This window comes from Rhinichthys klamathensis, unplaced genomic scaffold, assembly GCF_029890125.1.
Source record: "Rhinichthys klamathensis goyatoka isolate OS25496 unplaced genomic scaffold, OSU_Roscu_1.1 h1tg000814l_1, whole genome shotgun sequence".
Taxonomy (NCBI): Eukaryota; Metazoa; Chordata; class Actinopteri; order Cypriniformes; family Leuciscidae; genus Rhinichthys; species Rhinichthys klamathensis.
The window spans coordinates 298,133-320,782 of NW_026607201.1; the positions used below are offsets into that span (position 1 = coordinate 298,133).

Genomic DNA, 22,650 nt, shown 5'->3' on the forward strand with positions numbered 1-22,650 from the left:
GATCATTTGAAGTATTACATTTGGGAAATTATGTTCATGCTTTAATTTAATTATGTTCATGATTTATTAATCATTTGATTACAATGATTAATAAATGTGCCAATGTCAATTCAAATTCAATTAAATATAAAGTTTTAGTAGGCTTGCTGACAAGGAATGTGTTATTTATTCAGTTTATGATAAAACAATCAAATTAATCATAAATATGACAAATATTTATGGTAAGCACTTCTTCTGTCACTCAGACCTTGTGTGAATATTGACAACAAGAGACAGCAGAATCCTATAAGACCGCAGCAGACTTCCTGTGTACTTTGGGTATTAGTGCGTTCCACATGTCCACAGTCTGTTGCTGGGCGATTGGATCACTGCTGTAGTCCAGGAGATTTCCGTTCCACATCCCGATTCCTTTCAGACCATGCTGTGACACATAGGCAGCTTTTAGAGCAATACTTTCTGGGTCATCATACCACACCTGATGGACCTTGCCTTCTGTGTCCTGTAAATAAAAATCGTATGCATTTTATGGAAAATATAACATGTCTGTCTAAAATACATTGACTCATATAAACTCAATATCCCTCGCATTAAGATGAATAAAAACTGACCACTGGAATTGCATTATGTTTGAAAAGGTGTATTTTATACTGTTGTAAATATTGTGATAAAACATTTAGAATTGATACTGTACCTTGTAATTATAATATGGAGCTCGCTGGTTCTCATCCCACAGTCTTCCTGATATTGAGCTGTTGATCTGTTTCATCATGATGCTGTAGGGAATTTGTTTGCCGGATGCATCACTACATGGAGCCCCTCTGAATGGCACTTTTGGAATTGTACATATTCCATCCTGTTAGAATAACAAAGAGTGTCAAACAGAATATCAGTTAAAGCAATTATGACTTCTCTGTTCTATTGTCTAATCTACATAACATTAAATTATTGTTGTAATAACTTTTCTATAACAAATATATATATATATATATATATATATATATATATATATATATATATATATATATATATATTATAACAAAAACGTTTTAACTATTGCATTATGATGAATTATGATTTATTATTTGAATAGGCTGCTATATTGGCCATCAAATAGGCCAATATGACCAGAAAGTGTGTTAACAGATGCGTTCACAGATTTTATGTCAAGTCACCTTTAATTTTAACCGGTCATTTTCCACAGCTGTAGGCAAAGGCAAGCTGGCTTCAAATCAGTGCTTCTCCCGGGAGACTAGCGCTAAATTAATCCCCTAGCTTAGCACCATCTACTGTTTTAGAAGAGGAAGTTGCTCAACTGCATTTGTGAGAAAATCTGCCTGGACACATTTGTGAGAAAATCGAGCTGAGAGATCTCATAAAAAGTGTCTCACAATCATAACAGACAGATATGCATTTGTATGCACTAGATTTGGTATTTGTTCAAAGGTTGTAGGATGGTTTGTATTTTTTTTTAAATATTATCTAGGCTCATTTATTTATATTTGCTAAACACAATGCATATGTGTTACTCCACTGCATTTTCGCTCAAATTGACCTAGTTTGTACTTGCACATTGCTTTCTGTTTGTTTGCGAGTCGAATTTTCCTTTGCAAAGCAGATCGAGTTTGTTTGCGAGTCGAATTTTCCTTTGCAAAGCAGATCGAGTTTGTTTGCAAAAAGCTGGATTTGTTTGTTTAATTATGGCACAATATTAAAGGTGCCCTAGAATGTGTTGAAATAATATTTTAATTTTGTCTCTGATATCTACATAGAGGGTATGTGGCTTATTTAAGGGCATTTAAAATGTTAAAATGGTTTTACAGGTCCATTTTCAACTCTAGAAATTGGCCCTAGAATGAAATGGTCTGTTTTTACCTTGTTTGAAAGGGTCATGAATAGTAATGAGTAGTTCTGCTCTGATTGGCTGTTTCACTGTTTCACTTCACACACTCTGAAATACAAGCGTGCAAAATAATCATACGTCAGTTTTCAAAAATTAAAACATTTTAACAAATGGACTAACGTTAGATGCCTTGTCAAATAAATAGCTTCAACTTAAGTGGTGGAGAATGTGACATTAGCTAGAAGGATCGAGTGAGCTAACATTATCTGTGAGCAACTAAACTAATGTAGTTAGCCCCTGACGTGTTGTTGATGAAATAGACGAAAGTAAAATTATTTGACAAAAGGGAATTTACATATGTATCTACAGTATTATTTTGTAGATTTACACTCACCGGCCACTTTATTAGGTACACCTGTCCAACTGCTCGTTAACACTTAATTTCTAAGCAGCCAATCACATGGTGGCAACTCAGTGCATTTAGGCATGTAGACATGGTCAAGACAATCTCCTGCAGTTCAAACCGAGCATCAGTATGGGGAAGAAAGTTGATTTGAGTGACTTTGAACGTGGCATGATTGTTGGTGCCAGAAGGGCTGGTCTGAGTATTTCAGAAACTGCTAATCTACTGGGATTTTCACGCACAACCATCTCTAGGGTTTACAGAGAATGGTCCGAAAAAGAAAAAACATCCAGTGAGCGGCAGTTCTGTGGGCGGAAATGCCTTGTTGATGCCAGAGGTCAGAGGAGAATGGCCAGACTGGTTCGAGCTGATAGAAGGGCAACAGTGACTGAAATAACCACTCGTTACAACCGAGGTATGCAGCAAAGCATTTGTGAAGCCACAACACGCACAACCTTGAGGCGGATGGGCTACAACAGCAGAAGACTCCACCGGGTACCACTCATCTCCACTACAAATAGGAAAAAGAGGCTACAATTTGCAAGAGCTCACCAAAATTGAACAGTTGAAGACTGGAAAAATGTTGCCTGGTCTGATGAGTCTCGATTTCTGTTGAGACATTCAGATGTTAGAGTCAGAATTTGGCGTAAACAGAATGAGAACATGGAACCATCATGCCTTGTTACCACTGTGCAGGCTGGTGGTGGTGGTGTAATTGTGTGGGGGATGTTTTCCTGGCACACTTTAGGCCCCTTAGTGCCAATTGGGCATCGTTTAAATGCCACGGCCTACCTGAGCATTGTTTCTGACCATGTCCATCCCTTTATGGCCACCATGTACCCATCCTCTGATGGCTACTTCCACCATGTCACAAAGCTCTAATCATTTCAAATTGGTTTCTTGAACATGACAATGAGTTCACTGTACTAAAATGGCCTCCACAGTCACCAGATCTCAACCCAATAGAGCATCTTTGGGATGTGGTGGAACGGGAGATTCGCATCATGGATGTGCAGCCGACAAATCTGCGGCAACTGTGTGATGCCATCATGTCAATATGGACCAAACTCCCTGAGGAATGCTTCCAGCACCTTGTTGAATCTATGCCACGAAGAATTGAGGCAGTTCTGAAGGCAAAAGGGGGTCCAACCCGTTACTAGCATGGGGTACCTAATAAAGTGGCCGGTGAGTGTATATGACAACACAGGCAATAAATATTAACCTCAGCGTAAATACTTTGTCATACTATTTAGTTATGTATGCTCGTTACTTGGTGTTCTCTTACGAGAGGTTCTCTCGTACTGCGTAATGTCTTACGCTAGGGGAAAACATCTTTTCCACGAGATATTGAAGCCAAAAATTATCCTTAATTTTGAATTAATGTAAAATGCGTTGCGGCAGCATGCAGACATAGGAAAGGCGGCTCGCGTGCCTATTGGCTGGCCTGCGGCAACTGCAGCACCCTATCGAGAGAGGCCCTTGGTGACGTCAGATCCAATGGGGGCACCTCGCGCCCACTACGTCACCTCCCACCAAAGCGGGCGTGGCCTGGGCCTATAAATATAGCTCGATGGGCTGATATAATCTGATTTTTCATCTCTTCAGCGAAGCTCACGCATCGCTGGATCCGGAGTGAAGAAGCCGCGCCATTTGAGAAAAGTCTTCTGCGGGATGAGCCTCTGCATCTGAAGCCACTGGCCTTCATCTCGCCGCTTTCAGTCGCCGTACCTGCTACGCTTTCCGGCGTTATATCCTTTTTACTCTGCCTAGTGTGTGTTCGCCGCCGAGACTCGCACTCTCTCTCTCTATCCTCTCTAAAAGAGCAAGCGTCTTTTTGAAGATGCCTTTCTCCTGCGGCTCGTGCCGAGCCCCACTCAGCGCCGGGGACCACCATGTAATTTGCGTTTCCTGCCTGGGAGAGGATCATGCAGCTCTCGCGCTCGCTGACGGTGACTGCCCTCAGTGTGAGCTATTACCCATGGCGCCTCTGAGGACTCGCCTAGCATCCTTCGCCGAGACTGCACTTCCACCCGCTACAGTGCCGCGCCGTAAAAAGCGCCTTACTCAGCGGGGTCTCCGAGCCTTCTCTAGCCTGCGACAGCTCGCCGGTTCGCCCGCCAGCTTCACTCGGGTCGCTCACCGACGGACAATGGCTGCCATCCGCCGCTGCTTCCGCCATTGACGACGACGAGGCAGCTGTATCTGTGGAGGAGGCCAGCTGCTCTATCCTGGCGTCGGACAGTGAGGATTGGGCGAGCTCCGTTTCCGCCGTGGGCGAGCTCCGTGGCGAGCTCCGTTTCCTGCAAAGGGACCGCGCCCTACCGCCTTCTAGGCCCGCACCTTTTCTTCCTGAGCTCCATTAAGTCGCGAAGTCCTGGAATGCCCCCTTCTCAGCCAGAGTGCGCTCCTCTGTCTCAGCAGCATTCTCCGTGGTGGACGGTGTGAAAGACAGAGGATACCACTCTCTTCCTCCCGTGGAAGAAGCTGTAGCGGCCCATCTTTGCCTGCCCTCTGCTGGACGGCGAGCTAAGACGGCGCTACCTTCCAAAGCTTGCCGCACTACTTCCGCCATGCACACCCGCGCTTATTCCGCCGCTGGGCAGGCTGTGTCGGCATTGCACTCTATGGCCATATTGCAGATACTCCAGGCCGACCTTCTCCGAAAAATGGATGAGGAAGGACCGGAAGCTATCAGCGTGCCGGATTTAAAGAGCGCTACGGACCTGGCTCTTCACGCCGCGAAATCCGCTGCACAGGCCATTGGGCGGACCTTGGCTTCTCTCACCGTTGCTGAGAGACACCTTTGGCTGACGCTATCGAAGATGCCGGACTCGGAGTGCTCTGTGTTCCTCGACGCACCCATGTCCCCAGCTGGCCTCTTTGGATCATCCGTCAAGGATTTCGCGGATAGATTTGCCGAGGTTCAGAAGACGTCACAGGCTATGAAGCACTTCTTTCCAAAGCGCTCTAGCTCCACAGCAGGTCGCCCAAAACAGCCGTCTGCTCGAAGCTCCCGGCCACAGCCTCCGCCCGCCGCTGCTTCACAGCGCCGTCAGGCCCGGGACCAGAGCCCCGGCCGAAGATTGAGATAAAGCCGAGGCCTCAAAGTCTTCCTAGCCCTCCTAGGAAAACGACGGTGTTCAAGTCTCGCCGCGGCCAGACTTCCACCAAAACTTTTCGCTCGTTCAGTTCCAGAAAATGCGACTGTTCCAGTGTATTCTGCAGTAAACAAGCCGGTACCACGGCCCGCTTGCCTGCACACAAACGCCGTTTTTACGGCGACCCAGATAAATCACATGAAGAGTGTAATTTCTGGTGTTCCGGCCACAGCCGATTGTGTTACGAGTGTAATAAAAATGCCCATAGCCCAGTGTTCATTTCTACACACAAACACAGCCCGCCACAGTACAGGACTCGCACAAATAAAATCGACTCATGTCGATTGTGCATTAAATGTAGTGAATGTGCCCACAACCCAGTGCCCACAAACACTACACACTGCATGTCCCACGGTTTCTGTAAAAACGAAACCAACACACATACAGTCAGCTCAGGCCGACGGTGTTTTCAGTGCAGTAAATGTGCCCGCTGTCCCGTGCCCACATTCACTCACAGACATGTTAAGCCCCACGGGGTTTGCCCCGCTCGCTCTCTCTCAGCAAACTGCTATAAGGGAGTTGAGCGCGGCCAGGCTGCCCGTCGTGATCGGCGCGCCCCCCGCCTCAAATGCTGCAAGCACAGTGTTTACGTTACAGCACACCAAAGCTCTCCTGTCACCACTATGTTGCGGCCAGAGCCCAGATCTCATTCTACCCCTAGCTATTCATGCAAATGCGTGGACAAAGCTTCCCGGGGTATCAGAATGGGTGCTGAACATTATAAAAAGAGGCTATTCACTGCAGTTCACTCGACGTCCCCGTCGCTACACGGCGCAGGTCGAAACTACGGTAAAAACCGAAGTAGCCCATCTACTTCGAGCCGAAATAGCGAAACTATTGAGCAAAGGGGCAATAGAGCCTTTATCTCAAGCTCAGAGCGAAGGGGGCCTATACAGCAGATATTTTCTGGTACCGAAAAAAGACTCCCATTCTAGATCTAAGACAGCTGAACAAAGTGCTTGTGAAACGCCAGTTCAGAATGCTCACAACCAGGAAAATCCTCGCGCAGATTTGCCAAGGGGACTAGTTTATGTCAATAGATCTGAAGGACGCGTATTTCCAAATACAAATAGCCACGTCACAGGCGATTCTTGAGATTCGGCTTCGAGGGCCAGGCATATCAACACACAGTCCTACCGTTCGGCCTATCCCTAGCACCCCGTACATTTACAATGTGCATGGACGCGGCTCTCGCACCCCTGAAACTTCGGGGCATGCGAGTTTTGAACTACTTGGACGATTGGCTGATTCTAGCTCGATCACACTCAGAGCTCATAGAACACAGGACCATATTACTCGAACATCTCGAGAATCTAGGTCTCAAAGTCAACTGGGCGAAAAGTTCGCTGTCTCCCAGTCAGAGAATATTTTTTCTGGGCACAGAACTGGACTCGCTGTCTATGACAGCGCGACTGTCGCGAGAGCGCAGACTGAACATTCAGCGCATCACGAAATCCTTCCGCTGCGGCACTATAGTCCCGCTCAAAAGGTTTCAGAAAATGCTGGGTCTCATGGCCTCAGCATCATCAGTACTCCAGTTGGGTCTGCTTCGCATGCGCCCGCTGCAGTTATGGCTGAAAGCGCGAGTACCACCTCGGGCATGGGCCTCCGGTCTGTTTTGCCTCAAGGTCGATCAGAAATGCGTCACAGCTCTGAAACCTTGGAGAGCAATCGACTGGTACCAGTCAGGTGTAAAGACTTCCTCGAGTGTGAAGGTGGTGTCCACGGATGCCTCCACCTCAGGATGGGGAGCGCTGCTCAAGGGCAGACCGTTCTTTGGCCAGTGGTCAGAACGGGAGAAGCTCCTACACATAAACTGTCTAGAAATGATGGCAGTCGACAACGCGCTGAGGCGTTTTTGTCCCCGAATAAAAGGTCACCACGTCTTGGTCCGCTCGGACAACATGTCAGTGGTGGCCTACATAAATCGCCAGGGTGGCGTCAGGTCCCGAAACCTTTACAGGCTGACGGAACGCCTCCTGGTCTGGGCTCAGCACAATCTGCGCTCATTGAAAGCAGCACATGTGCCTGGTCACCTGAATTTGGGACCATACAGACTGTCCAGAAACAATGTTCCAGCAGGAGAATGGTCTCTGCACCCGCAGGCGGTCCTACTGCTGTGGGAGACATTCGGCAGAGCGCAGGTAGACCTGTTTGCGTCCCAAGAAAACGCTCACTGTCCGAAGTGTTTCTCCAAGAACAGGGATGCGCTGGCCCACGTCTGGCCCCGCTGCCCACTTTTCTGCTTTTCCCCCCGTCTCGCTCCTGCCTCAGGTATTGGAACGAATCAGGGAAAACGGATGCTCAGTGCTACTTGTGGCTCCGCTCTGGAAAAACCAGGCTTGGTTCCCAGTTCTGATGCAGCTGACAAGCACTGTCCCATGGCCAATACCGACGAGGAAAGACTTCCTCTCTAGGGCCAAGGGCTCGATTTGGCATCCTCGCCCGGAGCTGTGGTCCCTGCACGCATGGGCAATCAACGGGTACCCGCAAACCTCCCGGAGGGAGTGTTGAACACGATCACGCAGGCTAGAGCGCCGTCTACTAGACGACTCTATTCCTCAAAATGGTCTGTGTTTTCTGGCCGGTGCAAAGTCCGAGGCTTTTCACCCCTAGACTGCGGGGTTACAGAAGTTCTCTCCTTCCTTCAAGAGCTACTGGATAAGGGTAGAACCCCATCCACGCTCAAAGTTTATGTGGCGGCCATAGCAGCGTTTACAAAACCCGACTGGCCAGTCACTGGGGAAGAACGATCTGGTCATCCGCTTCCTTAACCCTCTGGGGTCGGCTATCGCGCCGGCGCGACAAGCTCGATTTTTTTCACATAGCAGCAAAAAAGACTTAAAATACTCCGTCATTTTTGGTCATACAGACTTAAGAAATATGAAAAAATAAACAGTTGAATGTCTTCTTTTTTATGTTTCCACTTACAATCGAAACAAAACATTGTGCTTTTGTAAAATAAAGAAAATAAACAGGGTGTGCTTTCTGGCTCTCCATCACCGTGAACTTTTTTTTTGGAGCACGTCTCTAAACTTAAACAAAACTCAGCGAATACTATTCTCCCAGGCATGAGCTATATATCTTTATAATCATTTAAGTGTGTACTTTTAAATGGTCTAATTCATAACAAAAACAAATATTCTCTGTTTATGTAATCTATATGAAAAGAGAGAGATGTCAGTCGTTCTCATTTCAGCTCATTATCTTTTAATTTGATCACGCCCACGGAGAGTGCGCGCTATTCAAACGCAAATGATCTGAGGCGATACATGCAAACGTGTCAACGCCCCCACATCAACTCGATAAAACACAACAAGTTTAATCAGATTACAGTAGGCTACTTTACGTCATCTTGCGAGGCTGTAAGGAATAATCCTGGGATACATCAGAAGTGCTGGTTTAAATTCATTTCGAGGAGCAACGGATCAAGCTGATTTAGTAAGTTTTTTATTATCAAGTGCTTTGTTGTAATCACAATATGGAATAGCCTATGTAAACTGCAAAAAGACTGGTTAAATATGAATTGCTTTCTGTGTGTGAATGAATGAACAGCTTTTACCAAACTATATTGCTATACTGAGATGAGTAAAAATCGACTGAAATATGTTGAAATAAAATGTCTTTGTATAAGCAACTTAAACTGCAAATTAACATTTATATGCCCCAATATATCATAAAAACAACATGATCTCATGAAAGTGCGTATCTATAGCACGAATTTAATTTCTCGTACCATCCTACGCCAAAAATAGTTTTTGCGTGCAAATGATACGCACTGTAAACCCCTTGGGTAGGATTAGGTGTGTGGAGTGCGTGTGTATTACACACCATAAAGTGCGTAACATATGCACGCAAAATCTATTTTTGGTATGAGAAATTAAATTTGTGCTATAGATACGCACTTTCATGAGATCGCAACGATATGCCTATGTTACAGATGAATTATGAAAGACAAAATTTCGTTGACTAGTTTTTGTTATAAACTTTTTACTGTAAAATAGATTACAGCCACATCAAATAAGCTTTTGTTTTTATAGTTAGTATAGTGTTTGTCAAAAATGTTTTTTCAAAAATAAACTAATCAACAGTACAATTTTCTTTTCAAGATGTTTCCAACTCTAACTTTGAACCAATTCAATAGAATGGCCCATTTGAATAGGATTTGTTTCCAGGTATGACTAAAAATGTGCTTTTGACTTTCATTTATACACTCACCTAAAGGATTATTAGGAACACCATACTAATACTGAGTTTGACCCCCTTTCACCTTCAGAACTGCCTTAATTCTACGTGGCATTGATTCAACAAGGTGCTGAAAGCATTCTTTAGAAATGTTGGCCCATATTGATAGGATAGCATCTTGCAGTTGATGGAGATTTGTGGGATGGACATCCAGGGCACGAAGCTCCCGTTCCACCACATCCCAAAGATGCTCTATTGGGTTGAGATCTGGTGACTGTGGGGGCCATTTTAGTACAGTGAACTCATTGTCATGTTCAAGAAACCAATTTGAAATGAATCGAGCTTTGTGACATGGTGCATTATCCTGCTGGAAGTAGCCATCAGAGGATGGGTACATGGTGGCCATAAAGGGATGGACATGGTCAGAAACAATGCTCAGGTAGGCCGTGGCATTTAAACGATGCCCAATTGGCACTAAGGGGCCTAAAGTGTGCCAAGAAAACATCCCCCACACCATTAAACCACCACCACCAGCCTTCACAGTGGTAACAAGGCATGATGGATCCATGTTCTCATTCTGTTTACGCCAAATTCTGACTCTGCCATCTGAATGTCTCAACAGAAATCAAGACTCATCAGACCAGGCAACATTTTTCCAGTCTTCAACTGTCCAATTTTGGTGAGCTCTTGCAAATTGTAGCCTCTTTTTCCTATTTGTAGTGGAGATGAGTGGTACCCGGTGGGGTCTTCTGCTGTTGTAGCCCATCCGCCTCAAGGTTGTGAGTGTTGTGGCTTCACAAATGCTTTGCTGCATACCTCGGTTGTAACGAGTGGTTATTTCAGTCAAAGTTGCTCTATCAGCTTGAATCAGTCGGCTCATTCTCCTCTGACCTCTGGCATCAACAAGGCATTTTCGCCCACAGGACTGCCGCATACTGGATGTTTTTCCCTTTTCACACCATTCTTTGTAAACCCTAGAAATGGTTGTGCGTGAAAATCCCAGTAACTGAGCAGATTTTGAAATACTCAGACCGGCCCGTCTGGCACCAACAACCATGCCACGCTCAAAATTGCTTATATCACCTTTCTTTCCCATTCTGACATTCAGTTTGGAGTTCAGGAGATTGTCTTGACCAGGACCACACCCCTAAATGCATTGAAGCAACTGCCATGTGATTGGTTGATTAGATAATTGCATTCATGAGAAATTGAACAGGTGTTCCTAATAATCCTTTAGGTGAGTGTATTTTGATATATATATATATATATATATATATATACTGTGTATATTTATATATATTGTCCTTGCATTGTTTCTTGTGTGACACACCTGAATGAAAGGCTCATTATGCGGGTCTTTGTCTTCTCAGATGAGAACCACCTAATTATACATGAGGGGGTTGGGCCGTTCACGCCCATCAGCATATTGCCTTTCCAAACAAAAAAATGTTTTTCACAATTTAAAACAATCTATTGTTTTATGTGAATGATTAGGCAGGATGATTTTCAGATCATTTTGAAGCAAAAACTCTAGGCGACAACATCCATTAGTCAAAAGTCTTGTGGACAGATATTTAGTATGTGTTTTGTGGCCTTATTTCAGAAACTTTATTTTTTTCAATAACCATGCATAAACAATATTCTCTCAAAAATACAAACATGTACATACATGTTGCTCACATATTATGGTAGCCCTGTTTGTGCTAAATAGAGTGTAATTTCACCTGTGCCATTAATATGTTTATAAGCAACTGACAAAAGCACAAATGTCAGGGCATGTCAAAACATCTCAAGGACCCCAAAAACACATTAGACCCCAGAGGGTTAAAGGAGCTAAGAGGCTGAATCCTCCCAGACCCCCCTCAGTCCCCTTTCCGCGGTTTTGGAAGCCATGAAAGGTGCCCCGTTCGAGCCAATCCATTTGTCGGACATGAAACATCTGTCGTTCAAGACAATGTTTCTTATGGCTCTTGCTTCAGTGAAGCGCATAGGGGATTTACAAGCGCTCTCAGTAAGCGCGACGTGTATGGAATTTGGGCCAAATGACTCGAAAGTCATACTCAAACCAAGACACGGATACGTGCCTAAATCCCTCAACACACCGTTCAGGGCTCAGGTTATTTCCCTGTCTGCCCTGCCGGTTTACAACAAGGAAAAGGACGCAAGCTTCCTTTGCCCAGTCAGGGCAATAAGAGCTTATGTGTCTGTTTTCAGACAGACTGAGCAGCTCTTCGTTTCGTTCAGCGGACATGCTAAGGTACTAGCCGGATCGAAACAGAGCCTATCCAGATGGATAGTTGATGCCATAGTGCTTCAACTATCTATGCGGCAGCATGCAGACATAGGCAAGGCGGCTCGCGTGCCTATTGGCTGTCCTGCGGCAACTGCAGCAGCCTATCGAGAGAGGCCCTTGGTGACGTCAGATCCAATGGGGGCACTTCGCACCCACTACGTCACCTCCCGCCAAAGCGGGCGTGGCCTGGGCCTATAAATATAGCTCGATGGGCTGATATAATCTGGTTTTTCATCGCCGAAGCGAACCAAAGCGTGTTGCAGGCACGGCAAAGATATGCAGTACTCGTTCCCTCTTCTAGAGAGAACCGAGGTTACGTTAGTAACCGAGTACGTTCTCTTACGAGAGGTTCTCTCGTACTGCGTAATATCTTACGCTAGGGGAACACAGTGTAAAACGCTGTGTGTGCTGGGATCCAACACCAAAGTCCCAAGGGCAGGTGCCCGGGGCTCATATAGTGCATAATCACCAGGGACTCACAAAGAGTCTGAGAAGAGAGGCTAGAAGCGTCATTCCCAATAACTTAGCGTCCTAAGGGAGCTAATCACATCAACAGTGTTCCACACAGTCAGGGTGAAAATGTTCGGCCTGAACTGTGTAACGGTATGGGTCTTACTTTTGCCCATGGAGTTATTTTATCGAGCAGTGCTCAAGCGGTTGTAGTATTCTGAGCCGAAGCAAAGACAATACTGATTTTAGACCGAAAGTAGTTTAGCCTGTAAGGCGGGAACCTCTAGGTTATAAAACATTATAAATGTAGACGGGGAGGCCCAGCCTGCCACCATACAGATATCCTGCAAGGTAATCCCGCTAGACCATGCCCATGACGAGGCCATGCCTCTTGTGGAGTGCGCTCTAACACCTAAAGGACACTTCAAGCCTTTAGACGTGTAACACGTTTTACATTAATTCAAAATTAAGGATACTTTTTGGCTTCAATATCTCGTGGAAAAGAGGTTTTCCACTAGCGTAAGATATTACGCAGTACTCGTTCCCTCTTCTAGAGAGAACTGAGGTTACGTTAGTAACCGAGTACGTTTGCTATTGTTACTGTACTAGGATCTTGCGCTGGATCTAGATAACACAGTAGCCTGGGTTTCCCCATACTGCCTTGCCGCAGCGCGATTTTATTCACGCTGCTAGGTAGTCTGGATACCATGGACCAAATTTTCGCCTCATCTAGGGAACCAATCACAGAACGGAGAGGGAGCAGCAAGACGATGACGACGTCTATGCGACACACCGAAGCAGTTTGTTTATACCTATGGATCCAACATGGCAGCAGACGCGAAGTTACCTTTCGATGCAGCCTTACGGCCGTTTCACACCGCAAGCGTGAGTGGCACTTGAGCAGCGCGTCAGCTTAACTACATCGTCACTGCAGCTGCGCGAGTGTATTCACACTGGAAGCGTTTGTACAGTGTCACAGCACTGTGCACACAGCACATGAATCCAAAGCTACATAATATAAGCAAGCAATTCTTTACAAAGGCAACTATACATTTGTTTTTAGAAGTTGGTAATTTAGAACATTGATAGTCTTGAAAGTTTGTAATGGGGAGGTGTACAACATTCGCATATAAATGTTAAACAACAAAACAACCCAGAAAATGGCTCCAATCTATTAGTTTCAGTCATACTTTCAATATGTTTACAAGACTGCAACTCCGCGGATAAAAAACAAAACACACAAATAAACCACACACTCGGGTTTGATTTGGGTTGTGCTAGCCTATGTAGCTGTCTGTGTGTTACATAAACTAAAATAACGTTTATATATAATATTTTCTGGCTAGTTTACTTTAGTTTTTTTTTTTTTAATATAATACACAACTTTTACTGAATAAAACTGAATAATGAATAATTAAAAACAAGTTTTTACCGGGAAACCTAACTCTTCTATAAATATTTTTGAGTCTTTATTTTCTTTTATTTGCATACTCAAGTTCTTGTTAAAAGTCACTAGACATGCTTATTCTGTGCATTTTGGGCACTTTTTGTGTGAAATCATATTTATTTTTGTCCATCAAAAGTGTGCCTTCACTTTAATTGAGCGTGAGCAGTGCAGCAAAAACAGATTCGACGCCAAAACCCCCGCTTCACTGCTGCTCACGCACTGCTCCTGCTCCCGGTGTGAATGCACTCATTGATTAACATGCACGGCGAAAAAAATACGCGCCGCTCACGCATGCGGTGTGAAACGGCCGTTAGATACACGCCATCGTGTACACATAAATCTCTGACCCATCGTCTTCTTCCTCGTCTAATTTCAGTCGCTCTACATACGTCATCTGGTATAATTGAAACGATTGGCTATGAGCTACGTACAGGCGCATTTGATAGACATTCTTAGCACCCAATAAACGGCTCTGGGCATTCGTAAACCACGCCTCAAATACGAGAAAATGAACATGTGGTTCCCAGAGAGACTTGGGTCTGACGTTAGCCAGGCTAATAACACAGTGTAATTATCGTTAATAAAATCCCTAGTTTACCGCTTGCAGGAATATAGTTGGAATTGCCCCCTTCTTCAGTATGAGATGCTGAGAGAAGCCTGCTTGATATTGTCCCAGGTTCGAAAATAAGTCCGTGGTGAAATGGGCAGAGCAAACTAACAACTTCGAATAAAACTGTTGCGGTAAGGTAATCCGATTATAGATAAACATCAACCACGCCTGTTGACATTTCTTTTCTGTGGGAAGGGTATGAAAAGTCCTCACATCCCCTGCACAGCCTGGAACATAACATTTGTTTCCATGATCTGCCATTTTCCCTATGATCCTCGCTTGTTTCTTCACCTGCAGAACTTCCGATGATTAGGCTGCACAGTTCTGCCTGGCATTGAACATGGACTTGGGCTGGCATGCAAATTTTTGGAGGCGTACATATTAATGATCCCGACTGTTGCATCACAGTCTGTGTTATGTGGAGATTCGCTTATTTTTTCAGGGGTGTTTTTCAAAAACAGAAAACAATAGTGTTTGAGACTCTCTGTATGTCATGTCCATGTACTGAACTCTTGTTATTTAACTATGCCAAGATAAATTCAATTTCAAATTCTAGGGCACCTTTAACTCCATATATATCGGCCATCAGCCACCCTGCTCTCTAAGATATCGGCATTGACATCAAAAAACAATATTGGTCAACCACAACTATTCACAATTACAATACTTCAGAATATACTTATATGTGTTTGTATGTTAGGCCCAATCCAGTCTCAACAGAAGTCCTAATCAGTCCTGCGCAATGGCACAATTGTCATATGATCTAGGTTGTAAAAAACTTACAACCTAAACCTCACTATAAAAAACAACTATAAAAGTCATGCACTTTTGTACAACCTAAGTTTCGTATAATTTCTACATCAGTGGTGAAAGAAATCACAATCGCTGCAGGTGTGATGTTTACAACCTGTGTTCCCAAGTCTTGTTCCATGTTTTGCAGTCCCTTGTTATGTTTAATATTGATTAGTCTCCCCAGGTGTTTCTTATTAGCCACACCCCCTTATTATCTTAAGCTTGTCTGTGTATTTAAGGCCTGTGTTTAGTTCAGTCTTTGTCAGTTCTTATCGTTACACTATGGTGGTTGTTCTGTTCCCGGGTCTGAATTTGTGAAGTTTTGAGTTTATTTAATAAAAGACTACTGCACTTGGATCCTGCTTCCTCCTCTGCTTCAACCAAAATGTAACAGAAGGTGCCGAAGATGATCTGGTGCCAAAACAAGGAAGGTTGTTTACGAGTATTTAGAAATGAATGCTATATTCAATGAGAAGTGATAAGCAAATCACAGTGGCTACTCAAAAAGGAATTATGACATACCTCTCTGGTCAATCCAAGCACAACAAGCTGAGCAGCGTTTGCAAAAAAAAAAAAAAAACACTGCAAGTATAGTTATATTTCACCCTTTTCACAAAGCAAGTTCTTTGCCAACTTTGTTGAGAAAGCTTACTTTTTCAGATTGGTGTTTAACTACCAATTGATTTGATATATTTATTAGTTTGTTGCATTGCATTTTCTATATCGAAAAGCCCTAGTACTGCATGTCATTTTCAATAAAGTACTGAAGATTTTGAAAATAAATTGCTTACCATTGAAAAATGTAGGCAGCTGTAGTCATAACCATACCATGGAACACCCATCACAAGTTTCTTTGAGTCTATGTTCATGCTGATGTATTGATCATAGGCTGAAAGACATATTTCTTAACTTTAGGTGTGCATTTTGATATGGAAACATGAAAACATAACTTATTTATGGTCAAACCAACATCTTGGTTAGTTACTATTGTAACCTCCATTCCTGGATGGAGGGAACGAGACATTTGCTTGAGATCAAATTTTCAAAAAACAAATGGACTATTTTTTTTATTTTTAAATCACTTACCTGTCAATGTCTGATTGAAGGGGCCATTGGCCATGGCTATACAATCACCCCAGATCTGGCTTTGCTCATCATAGGACATAACAAACAAGAGATCGCATGAATCGGCAATGGCAAGGTAATCATAGCAACGCTTATCGATGCATTTGGGCGACCAAGCCACATCAAATGATACCTATGATTCAAGATGAGAAGACAGTATGTCAGGGGCTTTGAAAGTGCCTATATGACATCATTGTCAGATGTGCTGTTTTACCTGAGAGCCTGGGATCTCTGTGTGGAAACTTTCAGTGGTTTCCTTGACGAGGGCTGTCAAAGCATAGTATTCAGGGGAACCGGTCTGCACCGCCTGCTCAACGTCTAGGTTTATTCCATCCATAAACTGACTCTTTGCCAACTTGACCTTTGCCTGGATCCAAGCTGTCCTATTTACTGGATCCACAATATCTGGGAGTGGCACATCTCCTGTGAAGAACATTTCATCAATCATGTCAATTTGATCAGTGATCAAGTCACTTTTACTACGGCTCATACTTTGGGTTAGTGATTTGAAGAAACCCCCAACCTTAAGTATTGAACTTTGGCACATATATTACCTAGTACCCTTTCTGCTAAAAGCAAGAATGACACCCCAAATAATGTGGCTTCTTGAGAATAGGTGTGTTATTATTTTTAAGAGTTTTGATTTTGGCATAAAACAACAAAACAAGTAAAAAAAATAATCCCATAGACTTACATTGAAGGAAGGACCCAGGCAATATCTAAAGACTAGAATATTATAGATAATAGTGGGTGGCTGTTTTGAATTGGGGCAATAAGCAACCAAACGGAATAGCGTATTACACTATAACAACTATAGAAAATCCCTGGCAATAACGCACAATACTCCAGCATCATGGTAGTGGGTTTTGCAAGGGTAAGCGCAACACATGTTGTTCAAAAAACTTAAAAACATTGTATGATTTGAAATGTACACAGTAACACTTTGACCTGTAAATTATGGTAAAATGTTGCCAGTAATTTACTTTTAATTGTACAGTTCTTTACTGTAATCTACTTTACAGTATGTTACTAAATTAAAACTAGAGTTAACTAATTTCATTTGCAAAAAACAACTGCCTTTAATTGGCCAACTGCCATTAATTTTATAAACTAATATTTATAATGCGCTAATAATGTGAGCATATTATTACTGTGAACTTATTTCATTTCAGTCCACAATCCACTTTTTTTTTAAATGTTTTAAAAAAAGTGATTTTCACTGGATCAGCAACAACACAGTCACTGCCTTTTAAATAAAGCAACATGCAGCATATTATGTGAGATAATTAAGTGAATATGTAAGTGATTGTTGAGCATTAGTGATGAACACCTGCTAACAGCAGGTGTTCATAAGTAGAATCACTGAAGGATAGAGGAACAACAAAAACAGAAAAAAAGAAAAGAGATGAGCAGAAACACAATAACTACAACTGACTTCCAGCCATTACCTATTATTACACTTATTAATAACCAGTTTGACATCATTTCCATCATATGTCTACAGAAGCTCTTATTGAGAATTAACAGAGGTTTAGATGTTGATGTTTAATTGAAAAGGTTTGTTTTGATGTGACCTTTATGGATAATAGTGTTTGCTTTAGTTGGGCTCTTGACTCTTGACTTTTTAAACATCAGGGGTTTTTTTTATCATGGTTGCTTAAACTGTATTTTTGCAAAGCACATTTGTTATGGCAAAACAAATTTATGATGATCATTGAACGCCGGCGTGACCAGCATGCTTTTTTTCTTATCAGTGCAAAAGAGACTCAAAATACTCTGTTTATTTTGATCTTACATATAAGTGTTATACATCATTCAAAACTGTTAAATGTCTTCTTTTATTTGTATACACTCATAATAAAAACGAAATATTGTGTTTTTCGTAAAATAAAGAAAATAAACATGATGCGCGTTCTGCCGTCTCTCTCAATGTGAAGTTCATTCTGAAACGCGACAGAAAATGAACTGTAACTCAGCGAATGTTTGTCACACAGACTTGAGACGTATGTATTTACAAAGTTTGGAGTCTCTATTTTTAAATGATGTAAATTATATCAAAAACAAATATTCTCTGTTTAAGTAATCCATATGAAAGCAATGACATGTACAGTCAGTTTCTCAAACGCTCCTCATTAACTCTAATGTGACCACACCCACGCGCGCACGAGCGATTCACATGCAAATAGTCCATGTGAAGGAACACTGGCCTGTAAACGCCCATCACCTCAAAACAAAGAATCAGAGACTCCAGTAACGCACTCCTCTGCTTTTCATCGAGTTTTGAAGACTGTGTTTGTGCTGTGCTGTTTAACTTGGATTTACCTCAGAAGAAGAACACGATTTGAAGATGAGAAGATTTTTAAGGTAAGACATTTCCACTCATAATAGTAAGTATGTTATTGTTGTATAAACTTTACATTGTAGCTACTAGTTAAACTGGTTCCAGACTAAAATGTACGTTATGAAATGAGATTGGAGTAAAAACATGATGGCAAATGTTGTACATGTATCTACAGTATATATAGACAAAAACATGTTGAAATGTGAACTAGACAGGTAGGCAACCTTTCAATGCTAAATTTATATACATGTACGACACAAGGATGTTTTTCGATAATAAAGCACAGCATGATAAAAGTAGGCAAGTATGAGTGTTTACTCTAATATGGTGAATATTATAATGTTTATGTTTTGCTCAAAGATAGATATGTATAATATGGTAACAATAATGTTTCATAGTTGAGCGGCTCGATAGTTTCAGTAAATGTTCTCTGCACGCGCTGTGAGTTTGAGTCAATCGCACTGTGCGTTTGAAAAGCAAAACGCGCCAAACATTAGGCTTCATGTTTTTACCCCAGAGGGTTAACTCACGTAAATTTTACATTACCACCACTGTGAAATTACAGCATAAGTTCCAACAGCAATCAGTTATAATAAATAATAAAAAAAGGATTTTCTAAAACACATAATAAAAAAAAAATAGCTACAGTATAATTAGACACAAATATCAAAATCAGCAGATGAATCTCAACAATGGTGGCAATAAAAAAAGAACATTCAGCTGCATAATTTATTCATGCTGCAGTGCATGTTCAGAGTTTTGTACTATTCTGGCAACCAGCATGCATTGCGACATGAAACTTTTGATTGTCACCATTGTTGAGATTCCTATGCTGATTGTTGATGTCTGTGTGAGTTCAAAATGTTTTATGCACTATGATTTCATTGTTCTTCAAAATAACCTATTACTGAAACATTGCTGGATCTCATGCTGTAGAATCACAGAGATACTATAATCAATAAATATATAAAATTAAAATACACATAAAATCAAAGATTAGACACAGGAAGAGATCGGTGAATCAGAAAGTTCAAGACGATTATGGCATCGTCACAACAGCCAAAAACACCTGACCAACTTCCTCTTGGCTTTTGAAAAAAATGTGCTTTATAAACTCAGTCACAGCAGCCAGAGAAAAACTAATGAGTCCAACTAAAGCAAACACTGATCTCCATAATGGTGACTTTACTTTATTATTTTCAACATCAACAACTAAATCTCTGTTAATTCTCAAAAAGAACTTTTGTACATGTATGAAATAAATAATGTTAAACTGGTTTGTAAACTGAAAGTCAGTTGTAGTTCTTGTGTTTCTCTTTTTTTCTCATCTTGCTTCTATTTCCTTCAGTGATTCTGCTTATCAGGTGTTTCATCAGTGTCTGAATTCACTCACTTCTTTTCATTTACTCTGTCAAGTGGACTATATTAGTAAACTAATGTAGGGCATGGTGAATGAGGGTATAAGATGTGATTTGGAACAGTGTCGACTTTAAGTGCTGTTAATTCCCAGTATATTCCTGTAGGCTTTTTTCTCGAAAATGACAAAGATGGCCGAGAATGCATTGTTTTCTACGGTATATTACTGTTTTAATTGAAAATGGTATGTTACTGTCAGAATTTGGACAGAATTTACAGCAAGGTTTTACAGTGTAGGCTACAAAATGCTTATAAAAGACTTTGCTATAGTGTCCAGTCAAACCCTACCTTTCAGGACCAATCGAGCTCCTTTAGAGTGAGCATAACACATGAGATCCGCGTCATATTGTCCAAAAGCTGCAACTGTTGTAACTTTCGTCCAGTCATAAAACTTCCAAGCCTTTTTCCCAACATCAAATACAAAAACCTGGAATAGATGCATTAACCATTTTTGTTAGACAGCTTTCTAGAATAAAGATAAGAGTTTTTGTATTAGAGATTATTTTCTTTATCACGATACATTGTTATAATCAGTGTTTTTACTCTGACAAAATTTTTTACCTTAATTAAATGTAAAGGGGTCCAATTATGCCCTTTCACAAAGTTTGATTTTGTTTTTGGGGTGTACTAGGATATGTTTTCATGATTGATTGTTCAAAAAATGCATTATTTTTTACATATTTTACATTATTACAGCTCCTCTCTCCCCAGTCTGGCTCAACAGGCAATTTACATGAAGCCCCTCCTTCCGAAATACAAAATGTGCTGTTATAGGTTAGCTGCATGGCCCAGTGTGTTGTGATTGGCAGTGCTTAGCGCGTGTCCGGGGAATGTCCCGCACCTCCATAATTGCAAGTTCTTATCTAGTGTAAATATTGAGGATGGCATCAATTTCAAAACTATTTGAGCCTGATTCAGACCCTGACAATGTTAGAGGATAATGCAGAATGGATTTCATGCACAGACTTTGCAAGCACGGATTTCACAGGACGTATCAGAGTGGTAAGTTTTTTCAAAAAAAAATTATACATTATAGATACAATGTTATATCCACCATTTAATCATTTTAATACAAACAGTAATCGATCACAAAACCATGGTTAATTTTCCTAAGCAGCGGTGAACTGTCTTACAAAAGCGAGAGCTTACAAAAGCAACAGAAAACAAGATGTTCTCCATGTGCAGCGCACATATACTGGAGATATAATGTTCAGGAACAGTGTTTAAAATAAGTTTTAACCAAGTTCGTCAGCCTTAGGAAGGTCAAACAAATGCGTTTTGGAAAAGTTGTGGAAAAAAAACAGTGTTGACATAGCGACAACACTTCTTCTCAAATAAAGCTCAACCAGGCCTCATCCCCCTTTTTGCGTATTCCGTGGGCGGTGATTATTTAAATGAGTACCATTGTGGCTTCATAAGGTCCAGAAAAATTGCATTTTAGTCCAAACGAGCCGTTCATTGTAGTTCTTGAGATGTTCTGTTAAAGTCCCCGTGAACCGGAAGTTGCAAACGACTTTTCTCCAGTGTTGTGACGTATTTCCGAGAGAAACGGAATACTAAATTAGGCAAAATAGTGGGCGTGGCTTTTTTTCCAACTAGCACCTGATTGGATCTAGAAAAGTAGGTGTTTTCATTCAGCCTGTCTACTGTCAGTTGGAGGGGCGTGGTTATGGATGTTAAGCAGACACCCAAACCGTAAAGCCTACGTCATCGGGCAAGGTACTCCAATGCAGAGGGGAGGGGCATTTTCAAAATTTGATTAAAGATTACGAAGCCAAAAAAATTTTTTGTGTGGATTGACTTGCATGGATGAATTGTTCACCACAAAACGATCAATTTAGGCAAACAAAGTAAGTATGGTCAATTTTGATTTCATGGGGACTTTAAATAAAATATCTCCCTTTGGAGTGGACTTAGAGCTTTGTAACCGAGCAGATCTTTTTTATGCCCAAACAGCAACATTAAAGTTGAAAAAGTGGAAAAGCATAATATAACCCCTTTAATGTTGTGTTTAATTTGTTTTTAAGTTCTGAGTAAAACAGCATGCAGCAGCAGTAATTGGTGATGATGAATTATAGTGAGTGAATGAGCTAAAAAAAAATATGTACAAGTATAAAGCAGTTAAGTTTCTTTCTTGGTACTGTCACAGAGAAGCTCTACAGCGACCCTCAACAAAGGACAGATTTAGACACTGAATGTCACAAAATGAATGTACCAATGATCTAGCATAATATGTTTGCAAATGCCACTTGGTTTGATATTTTGTGTCCGTTTAACGCCATCAGCTGATCGCTGGATGGGTCCAGAGTGAACACTCACCTCAAACGCCGGTTGGGATCGAATGGGTTGACAGAGTTCCTCTCGTGCACATGGACAAAAGTTGGACCACACCTGTGCGGACAAAGTCAGCACGAGGACAGACACAGAGATCTTCATTGTATACTAAAATATATGTTAAAACACAGAAATAAAAACATCACTGTCTACAAATCTAAACAGACCGAAACAATAACACGTGACACCAAAAAAGAAATGAAAGCGATAGATGAGAAATACACAAGAAACCGAATCACAAAGGGGGTGGGGTAAA

General features: G+C 41.8%; 2 protein-coding genes across 2 annotated transcripts in view; one reads left to right on the forward strand and one right to left on the reverse strand.

The window, feature by feature from the left end:
• The window catches only part of rpf1 (ribosome production factor 1 homolog), a 50,850-nt gene that overhangs the window by 21,703 nt on the left and 6,497 nt on the right, over positions 1–22,650 (forward strand). The gene's annotated exons all lie outside the window — the stretch shown is intronic.
• Positions 148–22,600, reverse strand: ctbs (chitobiase, di-N-acetyl-). Its single transcript, XM_056243583.1, has 7 exons — positions 22,380–22,600; positions 20,349–20,487; positions 16,518–16,726; positions 16,265–16,436; positions 15,970–16,067; positions 692–853; positions 148–499 (listed from the first exon to the last, which is right to left on the reverse strand). Exons 1-7 carry the CDS (start codon positions 22,494–22,496, stop codon positions 284–286), a joined length of 1,113 nt encoding a protein of 370 aa, XP_056099558.1. The 5' UTR covers positions 22,497–22,600; the 3' UTR covers positions 148–283.